The sequence below is a fragment of the Gobio gobio genome, assembly GCF_949357685.1.
Source record: "Gobio gobio genome assembly, chromosome: 25".
In the NCBI taxonomy this organism is placed as follows: domain Eukaryota; kingdom Metazoa; phylum Chordata; class Actinopteri; order Cypriniformes; family Gobionidae; genus Gobio; species Gobio gobio.
This window is the reverse complement of record NC_137121.1, coordinates 7,479,185-7,506,211: the sequence shown is the minus strand read 5'-3', so window position 1 is coordinate 7,506,211 and position 27,027 is coordinate 7,479,185. Positions and strand designations below refer to the sequence as shown.

General features: G+C 36.3%; 1 protein-coding gene across 1 annotated transcript in view; it reads left to right on the top strand.

Moving 5' to 3' along the window:
* Positions 1-14,243, top strand: part of slc25a22a (solute carrier family 25 member 22a) — a 29,826-nt gene extending 15,583 nt beyond the window's left edge. The window contains exons 3-11 of the mRNA XM_079808966.1: positions 176-301; positions 387-442; positions 3,202-3,292; positions 3,845-3,902; positions 8,871-8,931; positions 10,057-10,204; positions 10,302-10,456; positions 12,383-12,458; positions 12,562-14,243. Coding sequence (XP_079665092.1) covers positions 176-301; positions 387-442; positions 3,202-3,292; positions 3,845-3,902; positions 8,871-8,931; positions 10,057-10,204; positions 10,302-10,456; positions 12,383-12,458; positions 12,562-12,715 — 925 coding nt within the window. The 3' untranslated portion in view covers positions 12,716-14,243. The remainder of the gene's footprint in view (positions 1-175; positions 302-386; positions 443-3,201; positions 3,293-3,844; positions 3,903-8,870; positions 8,932-10,056; positions 10,205-10,301; positions 10,457-12,382; positions 12,459-12,561) is intronic.
* The last annotated feature ends 12,784 nt before the right edge of the window (positions 14,244-27,027 follow it).

Here is a 27,027-nt window from a genome sequence, read left to right as displayed (position 1 = left end):
TTTGAACACCCTAGCAACCACATAACATCATAATGTGCAGAGAACCACTCAGAACATCTTAGCAACTGCTTAGTAATGTCATAGCAACCACCCTCACCTAACAACTGCATAGTAATACCAACTAAACTGATTTATTTTTGGACATTGTCCCATCTCCTCTCATCCTTTGCTCCAGTTTGCCTGCCAAGCTAATAAACGGCGGTGTGGCCGGACTGATCGGCGTTACCTGCGTGTTTCCCATTGATCTGGCCAAGACTCGCCTTCAGAACCAGCAGAATGGATGCCGTCTCTATACCAGCATGTGAGTGTTCAAACAGATGAATCGAATCATATAGAAGATTCAGTTGGTCAGGTTTCACATGTGCATCATATATTGTGCTCTGCAGGTCAGACTGCCTTATTAAGACCATCCGGTCGGAGGGATACTTCGGCATGTACAGAGGTAAGTGCAAGTTTACATGTTAGTAGACTAGTTCAATTTCAACTAGACTGTCAAATTTATTCATTGCATCTAACATGAAAGTTTGTACACACACACACACACACACACACACACACACACACACACACACACACACACACACACACACACACACACACACACACACACACACACACACACACACACACACACACACACACCGATCAGACATAACATCATGACAGGTGAAGTGATTATCTCTTCATCACGTCTCCTGTTAGTGGGTGGGATATATTAGGCAGCAAGTGAACATTTTGTCCTCAAAGTTGATGTGTTAGAAGCAGGAAAAATGGGCAAGTGTAAGGATTTGAGCGAGTTTGACAAGGGCCAAATTGTGACGGCTAGCCGACTGGGTCAGAGCATCTCCAAAACTGCAGCTCTTGTGGGGTGTTCCCGGTCTGCTGTGGTCAGTCTCTATCAAAAGTGCTCCAAGGAAGCAACAGTGGAGAACCGGCGACAGGGTCATGGGCGGCCGAGGCTCATTGATGCACGTGGAGCGAAGGCTGGCCCGTGTGGTCTGATCAAACAGACGAGCTACTGGAGCTCAAATTGCTGAAGAAGTTAATGCTGGATCTGATAGAAAAGTGTCAGAATACACAGAGCATCTCAGTTTGTTGTGTATGGGGCGGCATAGCCGCAGACCAGTCAGAGTGCCCATGCTGACCCCTGTCATGGCCGAAAGCCCAACAGTGGGCACTGGACCACAGAGCAATGGAAGAAGTGGCCTGGTCCGTTTTCTTTTACATCACGTGGATGGCCGGGTGTGTGTGCGTGGCTTACCTGGGGAACACATGGCACCAGGTGCACTATGGGAAGAAGGCGTGGCGGCGGAGGCAGTGATGCTTTGGGCAATGTTCTGCTGGGAAACCTTGAGTCCTGCCATCCATGTGGATGTTACTTTGACACGTCCCACCTCCCTAAGCATTGATGAGACCATGTACAGCCTTTCATGGAAACGGTATTCCCTGGTGGCTGTGGCTCTTTCAGCAGATAATGCTCCTGACACAAAGCACAAATGGTTCAGGAATGGTTTGAGGAGCACAACAATGAGTTTGAGACGTTGACTTGGCCTCTGAATTCCCCAGATCTCAATCCGATCGAGCATCTGTGGGATGGGCTGAACAAACCAGTCCGATCCATGAAGGCCCTACCTCGCAACTTACAGGACTTAAAGGATCTGCTGCTAACATCTTGGTGCCAGATACCACAGCACACCTTCAGGGGTCTAGAGGAGTCCATGCCTCGACGGGTCAGGGATACTTTGGCAGAAAAAGGGGAACCAACACAATATTAGGTCATAATGTCATGCCTGATCGGTGTATATCTATGTATATACACTCACCTAAAGGATTATTAGGAACACTTGTTCAATTTCTCATTAATGCAATTATCTAATCAACCAATCACATGGCAGTTGCTTCAATGCATTTAGGGGTGTGGTCCTGGTCAAGACAATCTCCTGAACTCCAAACTGAATGTCAGAATGGGAAAGAAAGGTGATTTAAGCAATTTTGAGCGTGGCATGGTTGTTGGTGCCAGACGGGCCGGTCTGAGTATTTCACAATCTGCTCAGTTACTGGGATTTTCATGCACAACCATTTCTAGGGTTTACAAAGGATGGTGTGAAAAGGGAAAAACATCCAGTATGCGGCAGTCCTGTGGGCGAAAATGCCTTGTTGATGCTAGAGGTCAGAGGAGAATGGGCCGACTGATTCAAGCTGATAGAAGAGCAACTTTGACTGAAATAACCACTCGTTACAACCGAGGTTTGCAGCAAAGCATTTGTGAAGCCACAACACGCTCAACCTTGAGGCGGATGGGCTACAACAGCAGAAGACCCCACCGGGTACCACTCATCTCCACTACAAATAGGAAAAAGAGGCTACAATTTGCATGAGCTCACCAAAATTGGACAGTTGAAGACTGGAAAAATGTTGCCTGGTCTGATGAGTCTCGATTTCTGTTGAGACATTCAGATGGTAGAGTCAGAATTTGGCGTAAACAGAATGAGAACATGGATCCATCATGCCTTGTTACCACTGTGCAGGCTGGTGGTGGTGGTGTAATGGTGTGGGGGATGTTTTCTTGGCACACTTTAGGCCCCTTAGTGCCAATGGGGCATTGTTTAAATGCCACGGCCTACCTGAGCATTGTTTCTGACCATGTCCATCCCTTTATGACCACCATGTACTCATCCTCTGATGGCTACTTCCAGCAGGATAATGCACCATGTCACAAAGCTCCAATCATTTCAAATTGGTTTCTTGAACATGACAATGAGTTCACTGAACTAAAATGGCCCCCACAGTCACCAGATCTCAACCCAATAGAGCATCTTTGGGATGTGGTGGAACGGGAGCTTCGTGCCCTGGATGTGCATCCCACAAATCTCCATCAACTGCAAGATGCTATCCTATCAATATGGGCCAACATTTCTAAAGAATGCTTTCAGCACCTTGTTGAATCAATGCCACGTAGAATTAAGGCAGTTCTGAAGGCGAAAGGGGGTCAAACACAGTATTAGTATGTGTTCCTAATAATCCTTTAGGTGAGTGTATAAACTCACATATATATATATATATATACACACAGTATTTATTTACAAACTTTTATGTTAGATGTGATCAATCAGGATTAATTGATTTGACGGCACTACTTTCAACTAAAGGATTATTTTGAGAGTGAAGGTGTAACTGAAACGTGTGTTTTCTCTCTCTCAGGTGCTGCGGTTAACTTAACTCTTGTCACTCCTGAAAAAGCCATAAAGCTGGCAGCAAATGATTTCTTCAGATTTCACCTCTCCAAGGACGGGTGAGACATAAACACACACACACACACACACACACACATGCAGCAAATGCAGAAATCAATATAAACACGATGACTAGCATTTTGAGCCGACTGTGCCCATTCACACACTCTGACACATCATCATCTGGTCTGACACACTGGTTGGTTTCATTCCCGACCTTGAACACACCAACAAACACAGCTCGACATTTCTCTCTTCTATCAATATGGTATTTAAACAGCAACCATGGTACTCATCAAAATACTGTGGCATTCCCATCTAACACGGCCTCAGTAGTGGCATACCGACACTGTCAAACATCTCAATCAATTCAGCACAGAGTATTACATTACCCCACAGACATTCATATTAAACAGGGGTTGAAGCACACAGACAATACCCACAATGCCCTACTCCACTGCGTCTCCAAGGCGACCGAAAACGGCACCGGTGAATTATTGACCACCGCCGTCGAGTCAAAGCGTGAATTATTAACGCTCAGTGTGTGTGTGTGTGTGTGCTGATAATGAGCGAGGTCGCTGATGGCGCGCTTCATCTCTCGTTCCCTACAGGCAGAAGCTCACTCTCCTGCGAGAGATGCTGGCCGGCTGCGGGGCGGGAACATGTCAGGTCAGTATACAAACACACACACACACACATCTGATGCTTGAGCATCCATTAATAGATCTGCACACAGATGATTCAGCAGCCGACTGATCACTGTGTCTAATGGCCTAAGAGACAAAACACAGATGCATTAAGGGTACAAACACACTCCCTGCACACATTCACATCACACACACGTGAGCTCATCGGCTCAGCCTTTGTTGAGCACATTCACCTGAAGCAGGTGCTCATTCAGAAGCACGTCTGCTTGTTATACTGGCTTGTTCCTCGAGCGTTTGGTTAATGTGTGTATTCTTCCACGATGTGATACTGAAATAGCCCTTTTATAACAAAAGCATCTGCACAATTGGCCACAGGTTCTTCTGACTTGTGAGGCGGGTTTCCATTCGTATATTTTTAGGAAAATGCAGGGATATTGCATAAAAAAGGCTGTATGGAAATTTTAAGACGTGAATAAAATGTCCAAAATGCACATAAAAATTTTTCGCTTGAGAATAATATTTATTGTATTATTTTATTTTAATAAAATAATTTGCATTATTTATACTGTTACGTGTTTTTGGTGCTGTCAAATCTATTTATAAATATATATATATATATATGTGTGTGTGTGTGTGTGTGTGTGTGTGTGTGTGACTGTAAATAAACACACATCATATATTTACAAACTTTTATGTTAGACGTGATTAATCGTGACAGCACTAGTATTTTTATTTGAATTAGTGTTTTATTTTTATATTCTAAGTTTTCATTTGAATTTTAGTTGAAGTTTTTGTAATTTTGTTGTTTTTTCAATTGTATTACTTTTTTAAAGTATTTATATTTATAAAAAATTTTCCCAGCTTCAATTTATTTCTATTTCAGTGTTATAAATTTTAGCACTTCAACTTAAACTAATTTATTTATTAAAATGTTTTAACATTTTTATATTAGTAATTTGAAGTTTATTTATTTATATATATATATATATATATATATATATATATATATATATATATATATATATATACACACATATAAATATATATTTAAATATAAAAAATAAAAAGTAAATTGTTATATAACAAAATCATACTAAACATTAAAATATATACACATTAAATACATTATATTAAATATATATATTATTAAAAGCACTATTATTTTTATAAAATTATTCTTTATTTTTATATGCTCAGTTTTTTTATTTCAATTTACATGTAGCTTTAATTTTTTTCAATGTTATTTCTTTTAGTACTTCAACAAAATAATTATATATTTTTATTTAAGTTTTTATATCTTAAATCTTAAGTTTTGCATCTAATATTTGTATTGAATTTTTTCAGATTTTTCTCTCTATATAATTTATTATGTTTTTTATTATATATATATATATATATATATATATATATATATATATATATATATATATATATATATATATATATATATATATATATATATATATATATATATATATATATATATATATTAAAATAAATTGTTATGTAACAATTTCATACTAAACAAATATATACGTATTAAATACATTATATTAAAATATTATATAAAATATTAATACATAAATAAAAACCTCAGCTCAGATGCAAATGTAAAGAATGCAGAACATATTTTAACATCCAAAGTCCTTTAATTTATCATTAAATTGAGGTAACACCATGTAATGCTCAGAAGTTATGTAGATATTAGATAAGAATATTGATAATAAAATCAATAGCAATCAGTTCTCACATGTTATTTATGAATAAAATAATTTGATTTCAGATGGACGGAGAAAATAGAGAGGACGGAGTAGCAACTACACGTGCTAAACACTGACAGCTTTCTTGACAAACTGAGTTATACACAACATCCAGTCATGTGACCGAGGTGACTAGCTTCCTGTTGTCAATGAACAGGGTTATAACCATGTCAGATTAAATGATGGGATTACAGCAGACTCTGGATTAAGATTGACATGTGATATACACACAAATAATCCCATCAGCTAGTGCAGAGTCAGGTTTGCAGTGACCAGAGGGAGATGAACATTGCAAACGGACAGTAAAACCCACTTACTGTCCTCCTGCAAACCCCTTCAGATTTGATTAAACGTGTAATTGGCTCTCCAGTGTCAGCTGCGCTAACACACATAAACCCGTCCCCCGTGTCGTCTGTGTTGCTGATGTTGCAAACCTCTTCCGGCTTCGTCCAGTAAGCAACCATCCAGAACACCTTTGCAAACACATTTGCTCAGGCGAGTTTTGCGCAGGGAAAACATTTCTTCAGAAAATATGACATACGTCACATTATGGGCTGCAGATACCGTTTTATGAACCCATTTGAACCTCAGCATGCAGGAGGATATGCTAATTGTATGTTTTTGTATGTGGTTGTTCCTTTCTGAGATAGTAGTAGCATAAAGTACAGGCTTTCAGACGGCAGAGGCGGCGATAGGCTTAATTATGGTAAGCTAAAGGAGAGGCATCAGTGTAAAATTACCAAAAGAGTGTCTTTTAAAGGAACACGCCACCTTTAAAAAAAAAAAAAAATAGGCTCATTTTCCGTCTCCCCTAGAGTTAAACAGTTGAGTTTTACCATTTTCCAATCCATTAAGCCGATCTCCGGGACTGGCGGTAGCACTTTTAGCATAGCTTAGCATAGATCATTGAATCTGATTAGACCGTTAGCATCTCGCTCAAAAAATGACCAAAGTGTTTCGATATTTATCCTATTTAAAACTTGACTCTTCTGTAGTTACATTGTGTACGAAGACCGACGGAAAATTAAAAGTTGTGATTTTCTAGGCCGATATGGCTAGGAACTATACTCTCATTCCTGCACAGATGCTAACGGTCTAATCAGATTCAATGATCTATGCTAAGCTATGCTAAAAGTGCTACCGCCAGATACAAAGATCGGCTGAATGGATTGGAAAACGGTAAAACTCAACTGTTTAACTCTAGGGGAGACGGAAAATGAGCCTATTTTCAAAAAAAAAAGTGTCATGTTCCTTTAAAGAAACACTCCACTTTAAAAAAAATTATAAAATAGGCTCATTTTACAAGTCCCCTAGAGTTAAATAGTTGAGTTTTACCATTTTTGAATCCATTCAGCCGATCTTTGTATCTGGCGGTAGCACTTTTAGCATAGCTTAGCATACATCATTGATTCTGATCAGTCCATTAGCATCTCATTCAAAAAATGACCAAAGACACTTTCAATATTTTTCCTATTTAAAACTTGACTCTTCTACAGTTACATCGTGTGCTAAGACCAACTGAAAATGAAAAGTTGCGATTTTCTACACCTATATGGCTAGGAACTACTTTCTCATTCCTGCGTAATAGTCGCGGATCTTCGCGGCCGTACCATGGCTGCAGCGGCGCAGTGATATTACGCAGCACCTGAAAGTAGCCCCTAGCTAGGTAACTTTCAATGTGACCGGCACTAAGTTCGTGTAGTTGCAGAGAAAGTTTCAGGCTTGCAGCCGACAAATTGTGTTGTGTATTTAGCTGTGTGATTAGCCATGGTTCTGTGTGTTGTAAAGGGCTGTGATAGTAAGTCGAAGGTGTAACTACCACCATGTTTCACAGAATACCAACGAATCACTGCGCCGCTGCAGCCATGGTACGGCCGTGAAGATCCGCGACTATTACGCAGGAATGAGAAAGTAGTTCCTAGCCATATAGGTGTAGAAAATCACAACTTTTCATTTTCAGTTGGTCTTAGCACACGATGTAACTGTAGAAGAGTAAAGTTTTAAATAGGAAAAATATTGAAAGTGTCTTTGGTCATTTTTTGAATGAGATGCTAATGGACTGATCAGAATCAATGATGTATGCTAAGCTATGCTAAAAGTGCTACCGCCAGATACAAAGATCGGCTGAATGGATTCAAAAACGGTAAAACTCAACTATTTAACTCTAGGGGACTTGTAAAATGAGCCCATTTTCCAAAAAAAAGTGGAGTGTTCCTTTAAGAGCAGTTTAACCATTTGCAACTGGCTTTAGGTGTTGCATCTGTGACTTCTAACTCCTCGCCGTTTAAAGGATTAGTTCACTTTCAAATAAACTTTTGCTTATAATTTACTCACCCCCTTGTCATCCAAGATATCCATGTCTTTCTGTCTTCAGTCGAAAAGAAATGAAGATTTTTGATGAAAAGATTTCAGGATATTTCTCCATATAATGGAAGTCAATAGACCCCAAACGGTTCAAGGTCCAAAACGAGAAGTTCAGTACAGCTTCAAAAGGGTTTTAAACCACATCAAACGGTACCAGACGATCAATAAGGGTCTTATCTAGCGAAACGATCTGTTATTTTTTTTTAAATAAATAAAGTTTAAGTTTTATAAGTACAAATGCTCGCCTTGCTCTATTCATTGATGCATGCTCGTGACGTCACGTAAAACGCAATTACGTTGAAAAGGTCATGCTAGACTCAGGCGGAAGTACCGAGTCAGTGTTTACAAATGAGCGGAAGGAGGACCGTATCCACATATTCAAACGTCTTTCCGCCTGAGTCTAGCGTGACCTTTTCAACGTAATTGCGTTTTACGTGACGTCACAAGCGTGCATCAATGAACAGAGCAAGGCGAGCATTTGTGCTTATAAAACTTAAACTTTATTTATTTTAAAAAATGACGATCGTTTCGCTAGATAAGACCCTTATTGATTGTCTGGTACCGTTTGATGTGGTTTAAAGCCCTTTTGAAGCAGTGCTGAACCTCTCATTTGGACCGTTTGGGGTCTATTGACTTCCATTATATGGAGAAAGATCCTGAAATCTTTTTATCAAAAATCTTCATTTCTTTTCGACTGAAGACAGAAAGACATGGATATCTTGGATGGCAAGGGAGTGAGTAAATTATAAGCAAAAGTTTATTTGAAAGTGAACTAATCCTTTAAATACGTGTGTGGCCCTTTAAATGAGCTTGTTCTCCTTTTCATTGGCTGTGAGGTTTCCTCTAACCTTGCTGTTGTGTTGCAGGTCATCGTTACAACACCGATGGAGATGCTGAAGATTCAGCTGCAAGATGCTGGAAGAATTGGTAAGACTCTAGAGTCTAGAGGAAGGAATGAAGGGAGGTGAAGTGAGAAGAACAGGACAGAGATGAGAGATGAAGCACTGCCATCTTGTGGCCACACTGCACGTCTCCTGTACATCAGGTCTACTGGTGGCCTAGATTGGACATCATTTAGTAATTTTACAGACACTGAGCAATTCATGCGGTATTTATTTGTATTTCACTTTTATAAAAGCATCTGCAAAAGAGCAGAGGTTTTTAGTGTAGGACTGGGAATTATAAATGTGTCGTTATAAAAGAGTCATAGTCAGCAATAATATATAAATATATTATTCAGTTCGGCTGAATATTTATTCAGTGTGTTAAATATTATGTAGATTTTTTTATATGTTTTTGAAAATACTGATGATTACATATTAAATATTTTTTCAATATTATTTATTTCTTAGTTTAAATGCTGAATATTAAGTCATTTTCAGCAGTATTCATATTAAATTGATCATTTCCAATATTGTTTTTTTCTATTTTTAAAATATTGAATACAAATAAATATTAAAATAAATATGAAATATTTTTTCTATTATTTTTTCTATTTTTTAGATACTGGATATATTTAATATGTTTTCAATATTGTGTTTTTAATACTGAATATTAAGTCATTGTCATCAGTGCTGAATATAATATAAAATAGTGAATATTATTTATTTAGTATGTTAAAAATGATAGATTTTCTTCAATGATTATTTCTTTATTTTAAATATGAAATATTTGATCAATATTAGTTTTTTTTTTAAATACTAAATATTAAGTAATTATCATCAATAGTGAATATTGTTAATTTAGTATATTAAAAATTCAAAGTTCATTTATTTCCTTTTTAAAATACTGAATATCACATCACTGTTAGTGCTACTGAATGTATAAGCAAAAAAGCTTCAAACAAATATTTTGAAATAAGCTTACATGTTATAAGGAACATTTCGACAATGCTTTCAAACTTTTTGAGTCGAGCGCTCCAGTGTTCTAGCCATTAGGCCTCCAGTCCTATCAATATAGTTTGACATCACACAAAATCTTAGTGTTTTGTATAAAAAAGTGTAGTTTCTGTTTGTCAGGCTGGATGTTTAACTGTGCGGTGTGTGTTTGCAGCGGCCCAGAGGAAGCTCATGCCTCAGGCTGTGACCCCTGGGGGCCCCGTAGAGGTCAAGTCCCCCACAGCTATGCAACTCACCAGAGAATTACTGAAGGAAAAGGGCATCGCGGGTCTCTACAAGGGCCTGGGAGCCACGCTGCTCAGGTTGGGAAAAACACATGCAAACATCACACAATCAGTGAGCAAAACCAATGAGAGAATGCAGCGCGGCTACTTCATGCTTGTGTTTCCCTCCCTCCAGGGATGTCCCGTTTTCTGTCATTTATTTCCCTCTGTTTGCTAATCTGAATAATCTGGGGAAGAAAGGAGGTGACGGTCCCGCACCCTTCTACGTCTCTTTCATATCCGGCTGCGCTGCGGGCAGCACGGCTGCAGTCGCCGTCAACCCTGTAGATGGTACACTTCTCTCAACTCAAATGTCTTTGATGTGAATGCGTTGACATAATTTCTGGTATCCTTTTGATCTGTTGCAACACCTGGAGAGCTTTTAAAGCATCCTAGAAACACACCTGATGCAAATGCTGCTCCGCAAGATCCTTTCAGCCGGATTTAGCAGTGAAGGGAATGAGCTCAGTGGAAAAACATACACTCACCATCAGGTGCAAGGCCTGAGAAATGACAAATACACTTCATTCAGTACTGAAAATATCAATAAAAATAGTGCAAAATACTAATATATTAATAAAAAGTACATTTTTGATACTGAATATTAAATATTTCTATATTAGTTTTCTTTTTTATATTACTGAACATTAAATATTAGTTTTTTCTATATTTTAAACACTGACTATTAAATATTTACTATATCTTTTAATATTCGTTTTTTAATACTGAATATTAAATATGGAATATTTAATATCGTTTTTTTCTCTTTTTATTAATGAATTTTAAATACTGTATTCTTTTTTCCATATTAGTATTGTCTATTTTTTGGTTTAAACTTAATATTAAATATTATTTTAACATACATAAATACTGAATATTAAATAATTTTATATTTGTTTTGTCGATTTTTATTACTGAATATTAAATAATGAATACTTGATTGAATTAATACTTTTTAAATACTGAATACGAAATATTTAATATTTTTCAGTATTTGTTTTGCCTATTTTTAAATAGTGAATATTAAATATTGAATATTATTCAATATTATTTTAAAAAATGATATTGAAATTTTGTATATATATATATATATATATTAGTTTTGTCTTTAAATCTTTCAATATTTGTTGTCTATTTTTTTAATAATTATTTTATTAAATATTGAATGTTTTCCACCACCACCCCCCCCCCCCCCCCCCCCCATTAACTATGGAATATTCAATATTTTTCAACAATTAGCTTTTTTACATACTGAATTAATTTTTTTTTCTAAATACTGAATATTAAATATTAGTTTTTTTCTATTTTTAAAATACTGTAAATTAAATATTTTTAAGTATTTGTTTGTCTATTTTAAATAGTGAATATTCATTTTTTTGTTGTTTTATTTTTTATTTTATTTTAAATTACATTTTAAATATTGAACATTTTCTTCTGTTTTTATTACTGAATTTTAAATATTTTTAAATATTTCTTTTCTTTTCTTTTTTAAATACTGAGTATTAAATATTGAATGTTTTCCCATATTATTTTCCCTCAATAACTACGGAATATTCAATATTATTCACTTTTTTCAGTATTTGTTTATTTAAATAATAAATATTCAATATTGAGTATTTTTCAGTATTTGTTTTGTCTATTTTAAATAGTTAATATTAAATATTATTCAATATTAGGTTTTTTTTAAATATTGAAAAAGTGTTATATATTATTTTTGTCTATTCTTATTACTGAATATTAAATATTTTTCAATATTTCTTTTCATTTTTTTGTAAATACTGAGTATTATTAAATATTGAATGTTTTCCCATATTATTTTCCCCCTTAACTACGGAATATTCAATATTATTCACTTTTTTCAGTATTAGTTTATTTAAATACTGAATATTAAATAAAGAATATTTTTCAGTATTTGTTTTGTCTATTTTAAATAGTGAATATTAAATATCATTCAATATTATTTTTTTTTAAATATTGAAAAAGTGTTATTTTGTATTACTGAATATTAAATATTTCATATTTCTGTCCCATCATACACATGTGATACACATGCTAATGTCAAACTCTATCAAAGCAAGTTCAAGTCAGCGTCACCTGACGTCTCTTGATAGGACACTAGACAGTGAAGCAGCTCACTAGCTTTAGCAACAGAGCCTGTATGCTAGCAGTTGTGCAACGTCTGTGCGGTTTCATAACCGTTGAACCGCTGTGTTTCAGTGATAAAGACAAGGCTACAGTCGCTAACACGGGGAAGTCAAGAGGACACTTACAGTGGGGTGATGGACTGTATCAGGTGATTTGACTTGTATTGAGGTCATCAGGTGACCACATCATTGATTACAGCAATTTGGGTGCAATTGTGGGTTAAATAACTCCCTTTTCCCCTCTGATCACAGGAAGATATTACGCAACGAAGGTCCCACTGCTTTCCTGAAGGGGGCGTACTGCCGAGCTCTCGTCATCGCGCCGCTCTTCGGCATCGCTCAGGTGATCTACTTCCTCGGCGTAGGCGAATACATCTTGAGCAGTCTGCCCAAACGGAGCAACTAACCAATCGTCCCACTGCCTTTTCCCGACCCATCATGCTCTGCACCAGTCCGTTTCCCGCCCTCTCTCACAGGTCGTCATTATCCAAGGATCAAAGCGTAATGCGCACCAGTCTGACTGATTTTAATCGTTTGTTGTCGTGCCGGTTGTGTTCAAAGCGCCGTGTGTTTTTATCTGAATGTGGTGGTTTTAATACTGAGCATAAAGTGAGGTTGTGTTTGCCAAGCTGCCTGTTTTTGTCTCGCCCGGTCTCACGCTGAGACAAAACCATATCCTTTTTACGAGCGTTTAATCTGGGAAGTTGTCGAGCCCTCGACATTTAAAGCGTGAAATCAACGATCAATCGTGACACTTTGAATCGTAGAGCTCTTGTTAATCATGTAGTAAAATATCAACCCGGCGTGAGGCTCTTTTTAATTGTTAATTTCCTAGAACAAGAGGGCATGTAGTGTTGATTAGTTTGCCATCTTTCATACGACCAACTCTGAATGCCTTTCCTCCGGGCTCAGAACGACCTTGGGGGAAAGTGTTTGTGTGCCTGACTAAAGTCCTGACCTGAGAGCAGCACATCTTTGTGCCCTATCAAGGCTTTATTCGGCGCATGTTTCGAAATGACATGTCGGCTCCGGGGGTTAATTTGATTAATTTTTCTCTGAAAAGCTGTGAGAGGCGTATCAGTGAATGGAAAATGTGAATTAGACTTGAAAGCATTTCTCAAATTGGCCGAATCAAAATGGAAATGCCTCCAACCAGGGGCGTAGCGACCACTGAATCTTCCGGAAAGTTCCCACACTTTGGGAGATGATCGATATAGATTAAGAGATTCGTTTTGCATGGCCACAGCACAAGACAAATTATCCCATGCAAATCCGTTTCGTTATTTGTAGTCAGAACAGCAAAATGGCATTAAATACCATCTAAAAACTCATTTAAACTCACCTTTGTGAGTAGTTTGAAGTTTAATTAAAACATTTTGGGTATACAAAGTAGTTTTTTTTTTTATTTGGGACGGGACACATATATAATGGCATACGTAAGTCTTTCTTAAACGCCAAACGTGTAAGCAGTTCTTACAGTGTGGTTATCAATTACTAAAACCAGTGTTATTTTACTATCATTGAGATACTATTATAGTGTTTTCAAATCGATTAATCGCGATTAATCGCATATAATATACAAGTTTGTGTTTATATGATGTGTGTGTGTATAGTTTTATGTGTGTGTCAAACACACATATACATACATGTACACACATATATTATATAAACACAAACTTGTATGTTATATGCGATTAATCGCGATTAATCGACTTAACAACACTAGTTTTTATTAATATTTTGAATTAGATTTTGTGTATTTTTTCAGTTTTATTTTAATTTTATTTTTCAGTTTTTTTTAATTTGAGTAATTTTATGTTTTTGTCATTTTTACAAGTTTGTTTTTATTTAAAATATGTGTGTATATAGCTTTTTAAAAAAATTTTTTTTAGTTAAATCAAAAACTAAATGAAAATTGGGAAATGTCGCCTCGCAATAAAATAAAATAAGTTTATTTAATATTTTATGGTTTTAGTTTCAATATAATTGTATAATAATAATTTTAATTTTAATTACAATAATTATTTTATAACAATAGCCCTAAAACTATTCAAAACATTTTTGTTTATCGTAATTAAGCTGAAATAAAATATAAATATTAGATGAAGTACTAAAACTGAAATACAACTTAAACTGAAATAAAAATATATAAATACATTTTTCTTAATAAATAATACATTCTTTAAATGAGAACTGAATTAAAAGAAAATCTATTTAGAAATATTAAGAAACAAAAACTGGTAAAAATGACAAAAACACATAACATAACTAAAAATGAAAATAAAATTTTGATGAAAACTGTTTTTTCTTTTAATCTAAATTGAAGATAATATAGTATATAAATAATACTTAAATAACACTGGTCCTTACATGCTTACGTACCAAAACAAACGTCATGTCACACAATTAATATTCATGAGCAAAGCTATTGTGTCCCACCCACTGCAAGCCAACTTTAGCTTGTTATAGATATCCCACCACAAAAAGTTCAATATTATACTAGTGTGAAAAAGTCTGCAACCCCTAAAGCTTTAGGTTCATATCTGTCGGATCAGATTTGAGAAATAATAGTAAAACGCAAGGTTAAAATTCTCAAGACGCCAAAGTAATGTGCATATTGATTGTAAGGCCTGCCTGGTGAATCTATGATGGGCGGGGCTAATAATTATGAATATTAATGCATCTGGCCGTTTTCTTTTTCTGCCTGGATCTGCAAGTGGAATTTTAAAAGTCATTCCAGTTTTGTCGAGAAGCCGATAAGCACACACTCATATTTATTGATAATCCTGATTATATAGATGTAAACACACGTATAGTATATCTCACTATATATTTGTATTGATAGTTTTATCAGTGTGTGATTGTTCGTGTGATCATTGTTGATTACGGTGTACTGTACATATGCAGATGATATTATGATTTTTTGGTTTTGTATACGAAGGCTTATTTGCACACCTCCCCGATCCTTCTGTTTATGTTTTTGGCATCTGGAAGAGTTAATATGCCAGTTTACACCGTTTGAGCCGGACCTGCAATGTATCAGTGTTGGAATCGTGAGCTTTTTGTTCATTTGTGCACTACCAAATCAACCAAACGGTTTCAGGTTGTAGTTCTCGTTTACTGCTTTTATTTCTCGCGGAGGCATTCGGATTGATTTGCAGACCATTGTGGGGAGTCGAAAACACAATCGCTCACAAACAATACGTGTCGTCGGCTAGAGCGAGATAAGCTGTGCGTGCAATGAAGAGCGTTTTTTGGCTCAGGCTGACAATCGAGTCTGTTTCCTACTGCCAAACGATTCCTGAACAAATCCCTGCCTATAATACCTCTGTCTCCTTTCCCAGTTTTAGCATTAGAACATCGATTTCCTAAACTCATCTGGTTTAATATCGTCCTGCAACTGAATGGACACTAGCGATCAGAAGTTTGGGGTCTGTAAGATTTTTTATTTTGAAAGAAATCAATACTTTTATTCAAGCAAAGGATGCATTAAATTGATCAAAAGTGACACTAAAGACATAATGTTGCAAAAGATTTATATTTTTAAAGAAATGCTGTTCTTTTGAACTTTATGTTCATCAAAGAATCCTGACAGTAAAAGGGGAAAGTTACTTTTAAAAGTAATGCGTTACAATATTGCATTACTCGCTAAAAAGTAACTAATTACATTACTTAGTTTCTTTTTATGAAAAGTAATCCGTTAAGTTACACATCTGGCTGATTCTCAATCTCTTACAGGCTAATAATAAGGTGTTTTTTTTTTCATGTGTTTACTTCATTAACGCATTACTCCGTAAAAGAATAACTAAATTCCTTTACTTAGTTACTTTTTATGAAAAGTAATCCGTTACGTTACTCATCTGGCAGATTCTCGCTCTCCTACAGGCTAATACGTTTTTTTTTCTTCATGTGTTTACTTCATTAACACATTACTTCGTAAAAGAGTAACTAATTTTTATTACTTAGTTACTTTTTATGAAAAGTAATCCGTTAAGTTACTCATCTGGCTGATTCTCGCTCTCTTACAGGCTAATAAGGTTTTTTTTTTTGCATGTGTTACCTGCAGTAATGCATTCAATAATAATTTATATAACATACACCTTAATTTTCTTTTAAAAACACAGGTAGAATGTTATTATTCTGACCAATTTGAATATTTCCTGACTAAAGCTGTGTATGCCATACAAAGGATCCCTAACATTACGGGTTATATTACCTACTGTACAAGTAGTAATGCATTTAGTTACTGTTGAAGAGAATTGTAACTCAGTAGTTTAATCCTTCCCTCGCACTTTGTAACAAATCCTTCTCTCGCGGGTCAAAATGACCCGAAGCCCTAAAATTAGTATAAGCTTATTTCATTTCATTTTGCTAATATTTGTTCTATTTTTAATGCAATTTTTTTTATTTTATTTACCTTTAAATTACTAGATTTTTATAAAAAAATAATCAAATTCTTTGAACTTAAATTCAAAATAACACAATTTCATGCATAACCCTTTTAATTCAGCTCAAAATATCTCACATTGGGTGTCTTTGTCGACCTTGTGTGGGAAAAAAAACCATAATATAACATGATATTTCATGACTCTTGCCACTAAATGGCCTTATAGCGCTTATATGGAGCAAATGAGCTGTTCCGCTGGGTCCTAAAGTCAGTTCCTTCAGTATATATTCAGATTCACATGTAGATATTATAAAGTCATTTTTTGTACAGTTGTATCATTTTTAGTTTGAATTTGGAGCATTTTTAGGTTGTACTGAAGCATTCCTCACATTCCTAAGGGGTTCAAATTGACCCGTGAGGGAAGGATTAGTTACTTTTTTAAAAATCAACCACATCATTTTTTGTGTATTCGTGGTTCAAGGGCGACAATTGGTTCATTGGATCGCCCCGATGAACACATTTTTAAAAGTGCGTTTCGTGTCAAAATGACCCGAGGGAAGGATGAGGAATGTTTAAGCAAATTAATACAACTGAAAAGTAACGTGCATTACTTTATTAAAAAAGTAACTTAAGTATTAATGTGTACATTTTATATAGCAATAATTACTTAAATCTGTATATAAAAAAGTAATCTGATTACATATTGCAAGTTACTTATAATGCGGCACCCCAATACATGAACAGTGTAATGACTGGAGAAATGATGCTGAAAATTCAGCTTTGATCACAGGAATAAATTACATTTTAAAATACATTCAAATAGAAAACAGTTATTTTAAATTGTAATAATATATCACTATTTTTACAGTATTTTTGATCAAATAAATGCAGCCTTGGTGAGCAGAAGAGACTTCTTTTCAAAAATCTTACCGACCCCAAACTTTCAAACAGTCTAGAATATCACTAATTAATATGACAATGACGGTCAATAATCATTAGCTTGAGGTGCAGAGGGTTTTCACGGTGCTGTCTAACAAGTAAACATCTCTAGTCTCGGTGACAATGAGCTTTATGCCATTTAAAACTGCTCAGATGCTCTTATTTATTGTTTGAAGGTCAAAGGTCTGACTTTACAAGGTCAACACATGCATGACCCTTTTGACCGGTTACCTCACATATTGTTAATTGTTGAAATGAATGCAAATGGTATTAAGATGGAAGCAAGTTTTATGCCTAATTTGAATCTGACCTTAATGACCTTGTTTTGCCTTGTATTCGTTTTTTCCTAAACATTCCAAAAGCTACGACGTATCTTAAGATCTGTGATTACTTTCATTATTGTGATGATTATTTTCTGTTGTTTTGCTTTGATTTGTGTCATGATGATGATTTAGTCTGTTTTTCGTTTTCTAAATCGTTTTTTTTAACCGTACCTCTGATTTCCGTCATGTTTTATCAGCTGTGAACTCATTGTGTTTGTGAAGGGTTGTGTGTTGTGTGAGGGGTCAACGGTGCGCTCTGTGTCGTGTGTTTTCTTATCGTCGTTTATGTAACACTGAAGTGTGTTATTCACTCTCTCCCTCGTTTTCACCACCTGTCCTTCTTCCTTTGGTAGTACTTGAAGGAATTAGACAGCAGGTGGCAAAAAAACACCCAAAATAGCACTGATGATTTTACAATCCAAGCACAAAAGCAGATCTGGCACAAGCGCAATACTCACACGCCCCTTTGATATCGTACAATATTCAATATATTATAAACAACGTATCGCCTGTTTGTTTCGACAAACCAGAGAATGTATCTTCGAATCGCATAATCGATGTAAATTGATAGTATTCAATCTTATTTAGTAGTAAATTAGATGTTAGATATTTGTGATTTCGCTCTTCATATAATGAAGAGCATATATAGAAGGACCAGCACATATTTATGCAATAATTAAGGAATAAATCAAAGTACATAACAACGGCTGAATCTCACGAAAACATGTCCTGGTCATATTTCACCCCTTCAAAAAATTAAATAAAAAATAATAATTAGAATATAAGATATATTAAGAAAATCAAGTAAACTTTATTTCTTTTTTTAAATAATTATTAAGCATTATTTTAGGTTATGTATTTTGACATTATTTTCATGAAAATAAAGAAAAAAATGCTGTATTACAATAACTTTCATTAAAATAATGGCACAATAAAAAGTGTTAATTTTCTTTGTTAAAAATAATAATCAAACCTATTTTAGGTTATTTAATTTTTTTTTTTTACAATATTTTCATACTGTATTACAGTAACTTTCATGAAAATGTCACAATGTTAAAGGGTGAAGGTTGTTAAAGGTTCATAAAAAGTCTTAATAATACATAATAATAAACAATAAACATTACTTTTTACATTTTTTTACATTTTCATGTCACTAAAGCAAAAAAAATACTGTAGTACAGTAACATTTTCATGAAAATGTCACAACGCAAAAAATTGTTAAAGGTTCCTTAAAAAGTCTTAATTTTCTTTATGTAAAATAAAAATAATAATCAATTTTAGGTCATTTTTAAAAATATGTTTTACAATATTTTCATGAAAATAAAGCAACAAAATACTGTATTACAGTAAGTTTCATGAAAATAATGTCACAATGCAAAAAATGTTAAAGGTTGATAAAAAGTCTTAATAATACATAATAATAATAATAAACAATAAACATTACTTTTTACATTAACTACAATGTTTACATTATTTTCATGTCACTAAAGCAAAAAAATAAATACTGTATTACAGTAACTTTCATAAAAATAATGTCACAACGCAATTTTTTTTAAAGGTTCATAAAAATTCTTAATAATACATGATATAATAAACAATAAACATTACATTTTACATTAACTAACATATTTTTACATTATTTTCATGTCACTAAAGCAAAAAAAATACTGTATTACAGTAACTTTCATGAAAATAATGTCACAACGCAAAACATTTTTAAAGGTTCCTAAAAAAGGTCAACATTTTCTTTATGTCAAATAAAGATAATAATCAATAAACCTATTTTGGGTCATTTTTAAAGATATGTTTTACAATATTTTCAAGAAAATAAAGCAACACAATACTGTATTACAGTAAGTTTCATGAAAACAATGTCACAATGCAAAAAAAGTCCTTAAAAATTATTCATGTAAAAATTTGTGAGTTACTTTAAACATGCTTTTTTACATTATTTTAATGACAATAAAGCAAAAAAGGTGCTTTATTTTTTTGGCATTGTGACATTTCATGACAATTACTGTAATACAGTATTTTTTTGCATTCTTTTAATGAAAATAATATACAAAAAATGTTTTCAAATATCCTAAAAACAGGTTTATTTATTATTATATTTTTAAATTGTATTTATCTATTTTTTGGAGATGAAATATGACCCAAATATGTTCTTTCTAGACATTTTTCACGAGTTTGTCCCGTATTCTCCACGTGGTTCAATCATGCTGCTGTTGACCTGTAGTTATAGATAGACCCTCCCTCCTCCACAACGCCTTTGCTTTCCTCCTCTGTGAGGAAAAGTGCAATAACGCACTTTAACTACATACACAAAATGCACAAAGTGGCCCTTCTGGAAGAGCGTCAATCTGTATGTCGAGGCCGAGTGAGTGTTGAGTGATACACACGGTCACATGTGCGAGACTGAAATATGCCAGTTGTTATAGTTGTTGTTGCAGAAACCGAAGACACGCTGATCATGTTGAATTCCTTGTCACAGATTGTTGTTCAATAAAATGAATTTGTTCATAACGGTATTTTGTGCTTCAATCATTTTTATAGAGTTATAAAAGCTGAGAAGTTATCGCTTTGCAGTTAAAAGTCTTACCGATATGATCTTATATTTTAGTCCATTAACTAGTCATACGATAAAACAGTCCATTGAACTTGTGTTCAATCTAAAACATTTTACACTCAAAAAATGAACTGATGATAAATGTTTACAATGAGATTCCAGTCAGATAAAAGTGTTCATTTTATACCACAAGAGTAAAACTGCAAATATTAAAGTGCTATGTCTGTTAACCGTTTGTTTGATTGTATATTTATTAATAACCCTGTTTTCTCAAGGTCGTTTAGTTTGTGCAGTTCTCACCCTGGCCGCTGGATGTCGCTGTGGTGCTGATCTAAATCATTTCCTTTCTGTGGAAGAAACGCCAACAATGATGAAAATATGAATTACGTGATTATGAAAGACACACACGAGCACTTCAACTCTTAATAAGACCCATTCACCCATTATAAAACAACAGGACTGAAGGTCCCCTGAGTTTCTTCTCTACTCGTCCAATAGTGGTGACAGAAAAAAACTGCTTTAATGCGAATTTAGTTCGATTTTCTTTTCCGTCATAGTTTTCCAGGGGAAATCAGACGGGAAATGTAATCACACACACACACACACACACACACACACACACACACACACACACACACACACACACACACACACACACACACACACCAAAGACAGTCTGTGTGTGTCTATAGTGAAATTCAATGTAGTCTGAGGGCTAGGTTTCTTATCGACCGCACCATTGTTTACAACAGATCCCATTCACGGCTGTTCGCTCCGCGGGTCACTATATGTGTGACCTCCGCTAGCCTGTCACTGCACATTTACTATAAGTGCACTCTGGGTAAACACAAGAAGGAAAACATCACTGCTAACTTTAGATGAATGCTTTAGGGTGAGCTGCTTTGATGCAGAGCCATGAAATAATATTACACAACCCGCGAATACGAACTCTTAAAGGGAGAGCTAAAAAAAATACCTAAAAAATAAAGTTTCTGTCATTATTTTATTTTATTTGACTGATGTTTTGACTCGTATCCTGCTATGTGTGTAACATGAAAAGTTTTTGTGCTCTCTCCATGAATGATCTTTGTGCCCTATCAAACACCCAGTGCAATGCGACTAAAGTCGAAAGCGCAGTATTTTTTGTGTTATGTAAAGGGTGTGTTAGTAATATGTGCCTATAGGCGAGTGCACAACGCACGTACACTCTGCTTATTTCTTTTCCATTGTAGTTTTCCAGATGTGAAATCTAATCAGACACACACACAAACCCCAAAGAGAGTCTGTGTCTCATTTAGGTAAGCTTATTACACACCCAGGGACGCGCAGCAGCACACACACATTTTTAAATATAAAAAATAAAAGGATTCCTCTCTGGGGAAGCGTTCAGTCTTTACGCTTGCAAATTCCGCCATGTTGCGAATCCGCCATGGTGCGAGCGCAAATGGCGTTTAAAGGGAATGGGAGATGAGACTCTGATTGGTTTATTGCACATTATGCCCCAAAATACACCCATGACTCAACTAGGGACAACCATGCACCTGGCGTGTTGAGCGTTTTTTTCCGTTGTTAAACTAGCAAAAGTGGATTCGGACATGCCCTAAGTGCACCTGCGCCTCAGACCATACACTCAGATCGTTAAAATAGGGCCCTTCGTCTGCTTATTTTTAAAGGTGCAGTAGGCCATTTCTGAGAAACTATATTTGATATTTGAAGTCACCAAAACAAACACGCCCCTACTCAAAAGGATCACACCCCTATCTTGATAGCCCCGCCCTCAAATTCACAAACACACTATCCCTGCATCCCAATGTGCATACTATCCACCCTATCCGCCCTAAATAGTATTGAATATTACTAATGTCACATTCTATTTAGGATGGATAGTATGCACATTGACATTGAGTGTTTGCCAACATCGATGACGTGTTTTGTTTTGTTTAAATCTAGACTAAAAACACATTTCTTTACTGTGGCATACACATAAAACACTTTTTCAATGAAATGATTGTTAGGCTGCATTAACTAGGTCAGCTGGAACCGGGAACACTTCCCATAACACCTGATGTACTCGTGACATCATCAGAAGAATGGCATCTACGCTAATGATAGTCTCTCTGTTTTATCCCGAAGTTTACTGCAGTCAGCCGGATCCGGGCCGGATCCAGATCAGATGGTGGACCTGCGCCCAGACATGACCAACGCAGGACCCCGAAGTGTCTGCAGAGACCGTGATTAGACTCCCCCTGAAACTGCCTCATCGACACGGCATCCTCAATAAACCCGTCTCCGGCGTGATGACTCTGATTGTTCGAATATTCCTATTTAATAATACTTAAATCGATATGTCATCCTCAATAAACTGTCTCCGGCGTGTTGCCTCCGATCCTTCGAATATTGCACTTTAATAATTGTTTCATCAATACGGCATCCTCAATAAACCTGTGATAACTCCGATATTTCGAATATTCCGATCTATTATGACCTCTGACCTGTAAAGTTTCCAGAATAATAATCATACGCTGTTTGTTAATTGGCCAGAGGAGAACTGGCACCGCGACTGAGCCTGGTTTCTCCCAAGGTTTATTTTTCTCCATTAGGTCACCTGATGGGGTTTTGGTTTCCTTGCCACTGTTGCCTCTGGCTTGGCTTGCTCAGTTGGGGACAATAAATAAATACATTTTTAACTAAATATCCAAATAAATCTAATTATTAAACTAAATTAACCATATAAACTAAATTACTGATCTAATTACTGTTCTAATGCCCACATTGTCACTGTATGATAATTGAAATGGACTGATGACATCAGCATTTTCTCCAGAATGGCTAGACGGCTGAATACATTTCTGTTGCATTATTTTCCTGTTGAACACTGTGAAGCTGCTTTGAAACAATCTGCATTGTTAAAAGTGCTATATAAATAAAGTTGACTTGACTTGACTTGACGTAGGAGGATGACTTTAGTTCTGCAGTAGCACTCTATGGAAGCCACGTAATAAAACAATAAAAAGGTAATTTCGAGTTTATATCTCACAATTCTGAGAAGATATATCTGAATTGCAGGTTTATATCCCCAATTCTAACTATTTCCCCCTCAGAAACTCGTAATTGCAAGAAAAAAAGTCAGAATTGTGAGATAGGCCTATGCTTAAATGTAAAACGTTATAGGTTTTCAAAATTATTTCATGCTGTAACTGTAAAGCTAGTATGCCCCTATGAGATGCATATGTGAATATTATTTACATCAAATCCATGCTTTAATAGTAGACTAATCATCGCAGGTTTCGTCAGTCCAGTCTGTGGCATGCAACCATAAATGTCTTCGTTTAGCTTCACAGAGCGCCTTCGACAACCATCTTTTTTGCATTCTGTTTCTGACAAAGGCACAAGAAGACTTTTTGTCACTTATTCCGTGGATCTTGCCCATTTTCCTCCACTTGTTTTTGTGCCACCACAATACACGCGCAGCTGCAAATTACATCCACCCTAACGAGTGGACACGCCCCTTACTGCTGATTGGCTAAAGATGTTTTTTTGGTTCTAGTTCTGATCCACTTTCAACAGCGTTTCTCAGAAATCACTTACTTCACCAATAACAGACTAAATTAAAATAATATACAGTTACGTCCATATTTACAGTGACCGCATTTTAACTTTTTAAGCGTCTAGAACGTGAAAAACTCTGAGCTTACTATATTAAACATAAACATACATTCTCTGAGCATTTACCCTGATCTATTATTAGGCCGTCTCCAACTCATCCACACACAGAGAAAGAGCAGTTAGCATAAGTGAATAGGCAGAAAAGAAATAAGCTAAGAAGAGATAGACAGAAGGATGACCATTGAAGCGCATGGAGGATGTGAAAGAGAGAGAGAGAGACTGGTAATGTGTATATAGGTCACTAAATCAATGGGAATCAGGTTTTCTGAGAGGAGAAGACAGGGATATTTATAGAGAGAGAGAGAGAGAGAGATACATGCGCACACACATTTTTGGACCCTTACTAACAATGTATAAAATATAGAGCCTATTGTTTATAGAATAATATATATATACGGACGGATGGATGGATGTATGGATGGATGGATGGATAGATAGATAGAGACAAAGCCGCCCAACACCTTACAGCAGCACGTGAGATTACAGTAATGAGGCTCATGCATCATCCTCAGAGTCATTAACAGCTCACAAAGCATCACATACATGTGAAATTCTTGCATTTCACATTATTCAATAAGGTTATGGAAAATAACTCAGATATCACAGCGCAGACAGCTCTGTCCGTGTTTGCAAACACGTCCTCATTGTGTGCAATAAACCATTCATCTTCATATGGTGCTGTTTCTGACTTGACAGTGTGTGTGTGTGTGTGTGTGTGTGAGAGTGTTGCATTTTAATTGACCTCATGTAAATGCTGATTTTTGCACGAGATGAGCAGAATGAATTGTAGGTAATTACTGGAATAGGGTTTACCATGTCCTTTCTTTATGGATCAACACACACACACACACACTGCTGGAAGATGCTGCGTTGACATTATGTCTCATGTACTGTATCTGCACTAGATTCAAGATTCAAGAGTTTTATTTGTCACATACACAGTTATATACACAATATACAACTGGCAGTGAAATGTAAACAGGTCCGCTCCATGGACAGTGCAAATAACAGTTACAAGAAATTAAAATAGAAATAGAATAAAATTAGAATAAAAAGTATTAACATAAGTAGAATTATAAATAAATCAAGTAAAAGATAAAAATAGGAAATAAGATAAATAAAAATATAAAAAAATATGTGGATATGATAAGTGAGATAAACTGTAGACTTAAAAATAAGTGGTTAACATAAAATATATATATATATGTATATATAAAGAAGTATAATGTGCTAGGTTTATTACAGGTTGTTACGCAGTAACAATAGGAAAGTAAAGTGCAGTGCAATTGCAGTATGTGGATGTTAATGTTAAAAAACCGTATGTTTATGCGTGTGCGGGGTGAAGTGAAGTCACGTGACTGAGTTCAGGAGTCTGATGGCCTGGGGGAAGAAACTCCTCCTGAGTCTTTCAGTCTTTGCCATCAGGCTACGGAAGCGCTTACCAGATGGCAGCAGGGTGAAGTGAGAGTTTGCAGGGTGATTAATGTCTCTGATGATTTTGGTAGCTCTACCTCTGCAGCGTTTGGTGTAGATGTCCTGCAGAGACGGGAGAGCTGAGCCTGAGATGCGCTCGGATAAGCGCACCACTCTTTGCAGGGCTTTGCAGTCGTGACTGGTGCTGTTCCCGTACCACGCTGTGATGCACTGAGTCAGGACACTTTCTATCGCCCCTCGATAGAAAGTTTTCAGGATGGCTGGTGAAACCCTGAATTTCCTCAGCTGGCGCAGGTGGTACAGTCTTTGCCTGGCTTTTTTCACCTGTGTCTGGATGTGTGTAGTCCAGGTCAGATCCTCGGAGATGTTCACTCCCAGGTATTTGAAGCTGCTCACTCTCTCTACCGGTGTCCCGCTGATCATGAGAGGGGAGTATGACCGATGCTGTCTCTTCCTGAAGTCCACAATCAGTTCTTTGGTCTTGTTAACATTCAGAGAGAGACAGTTGTCCTGGCACCATGATGTCAGTTGCTCCACTTCGTCCAAGTATGCCGTCTCATTGTTGTTGGAGATGAGACCCAGGACAACAGTATCATCAGCAAACTTGATGATCGAGGTGGAGCTGTGTGTGGACAAACAGTCATGGGTGTAGAGAGAGTAGAGCAGGGGACTCAGCACACAGCCCTGTGGAGCTCCAACACTCAGGGTGATGGAGGTGGAGGTGAACTGGCCTACTCTCACCGCCTGGGGTCTGCCAGTGAGGAAATCTTCAATCCAGAGGCAGAGAGAAGAATTCAGGCCTAGATCCAGGAGTTTGTGTGTTAGCTTAATGGGAACTATGGTGTTAAAGGCTGAGCTATAGTCAATAAATAGCAACCTGACATAGTTCCCACTTTTGCTGTCGATGTGAGTGAGGCAGGAGTGAAGGACGTGAGAAATGGCATCTTCAGTCGATCTATTGGGACGATAGGCAAACTGAAGAGGGTCCAAAGTGTCAGGAATGGAGGAGCAAATGTTGTTTTTAATGAGTCTCTCAAAGACCTTCATGACTAAAGATGTGAGAGCCACTGGACGATAGTCATTTAAGCAAGAGGGTTTACTGATCTTAGGTACAGGGATGATGGAGGATCGTTTGAAGGAGGTGGGGACAACAGATGTAGCAAGGGACTCGTTGAATATGGATGTAAAGAGCCCTGCGAGTTGATCAGCACAGGACCGCAGAACACGACCTGAAATACCATCCGGCCCAGCAGCTTTCCTGACATCCACACGTTTGAGTGCCCTCCGAACCTCGTCCTCCGAGACAGAGATCACGTGACCGTTGCTGCTCTGAGGGACTCTCTCTGACGCGTCACTCGCCGGAGTCACGCTGCCGCGATTACCATCAAAGCGAGCGTAGAAAG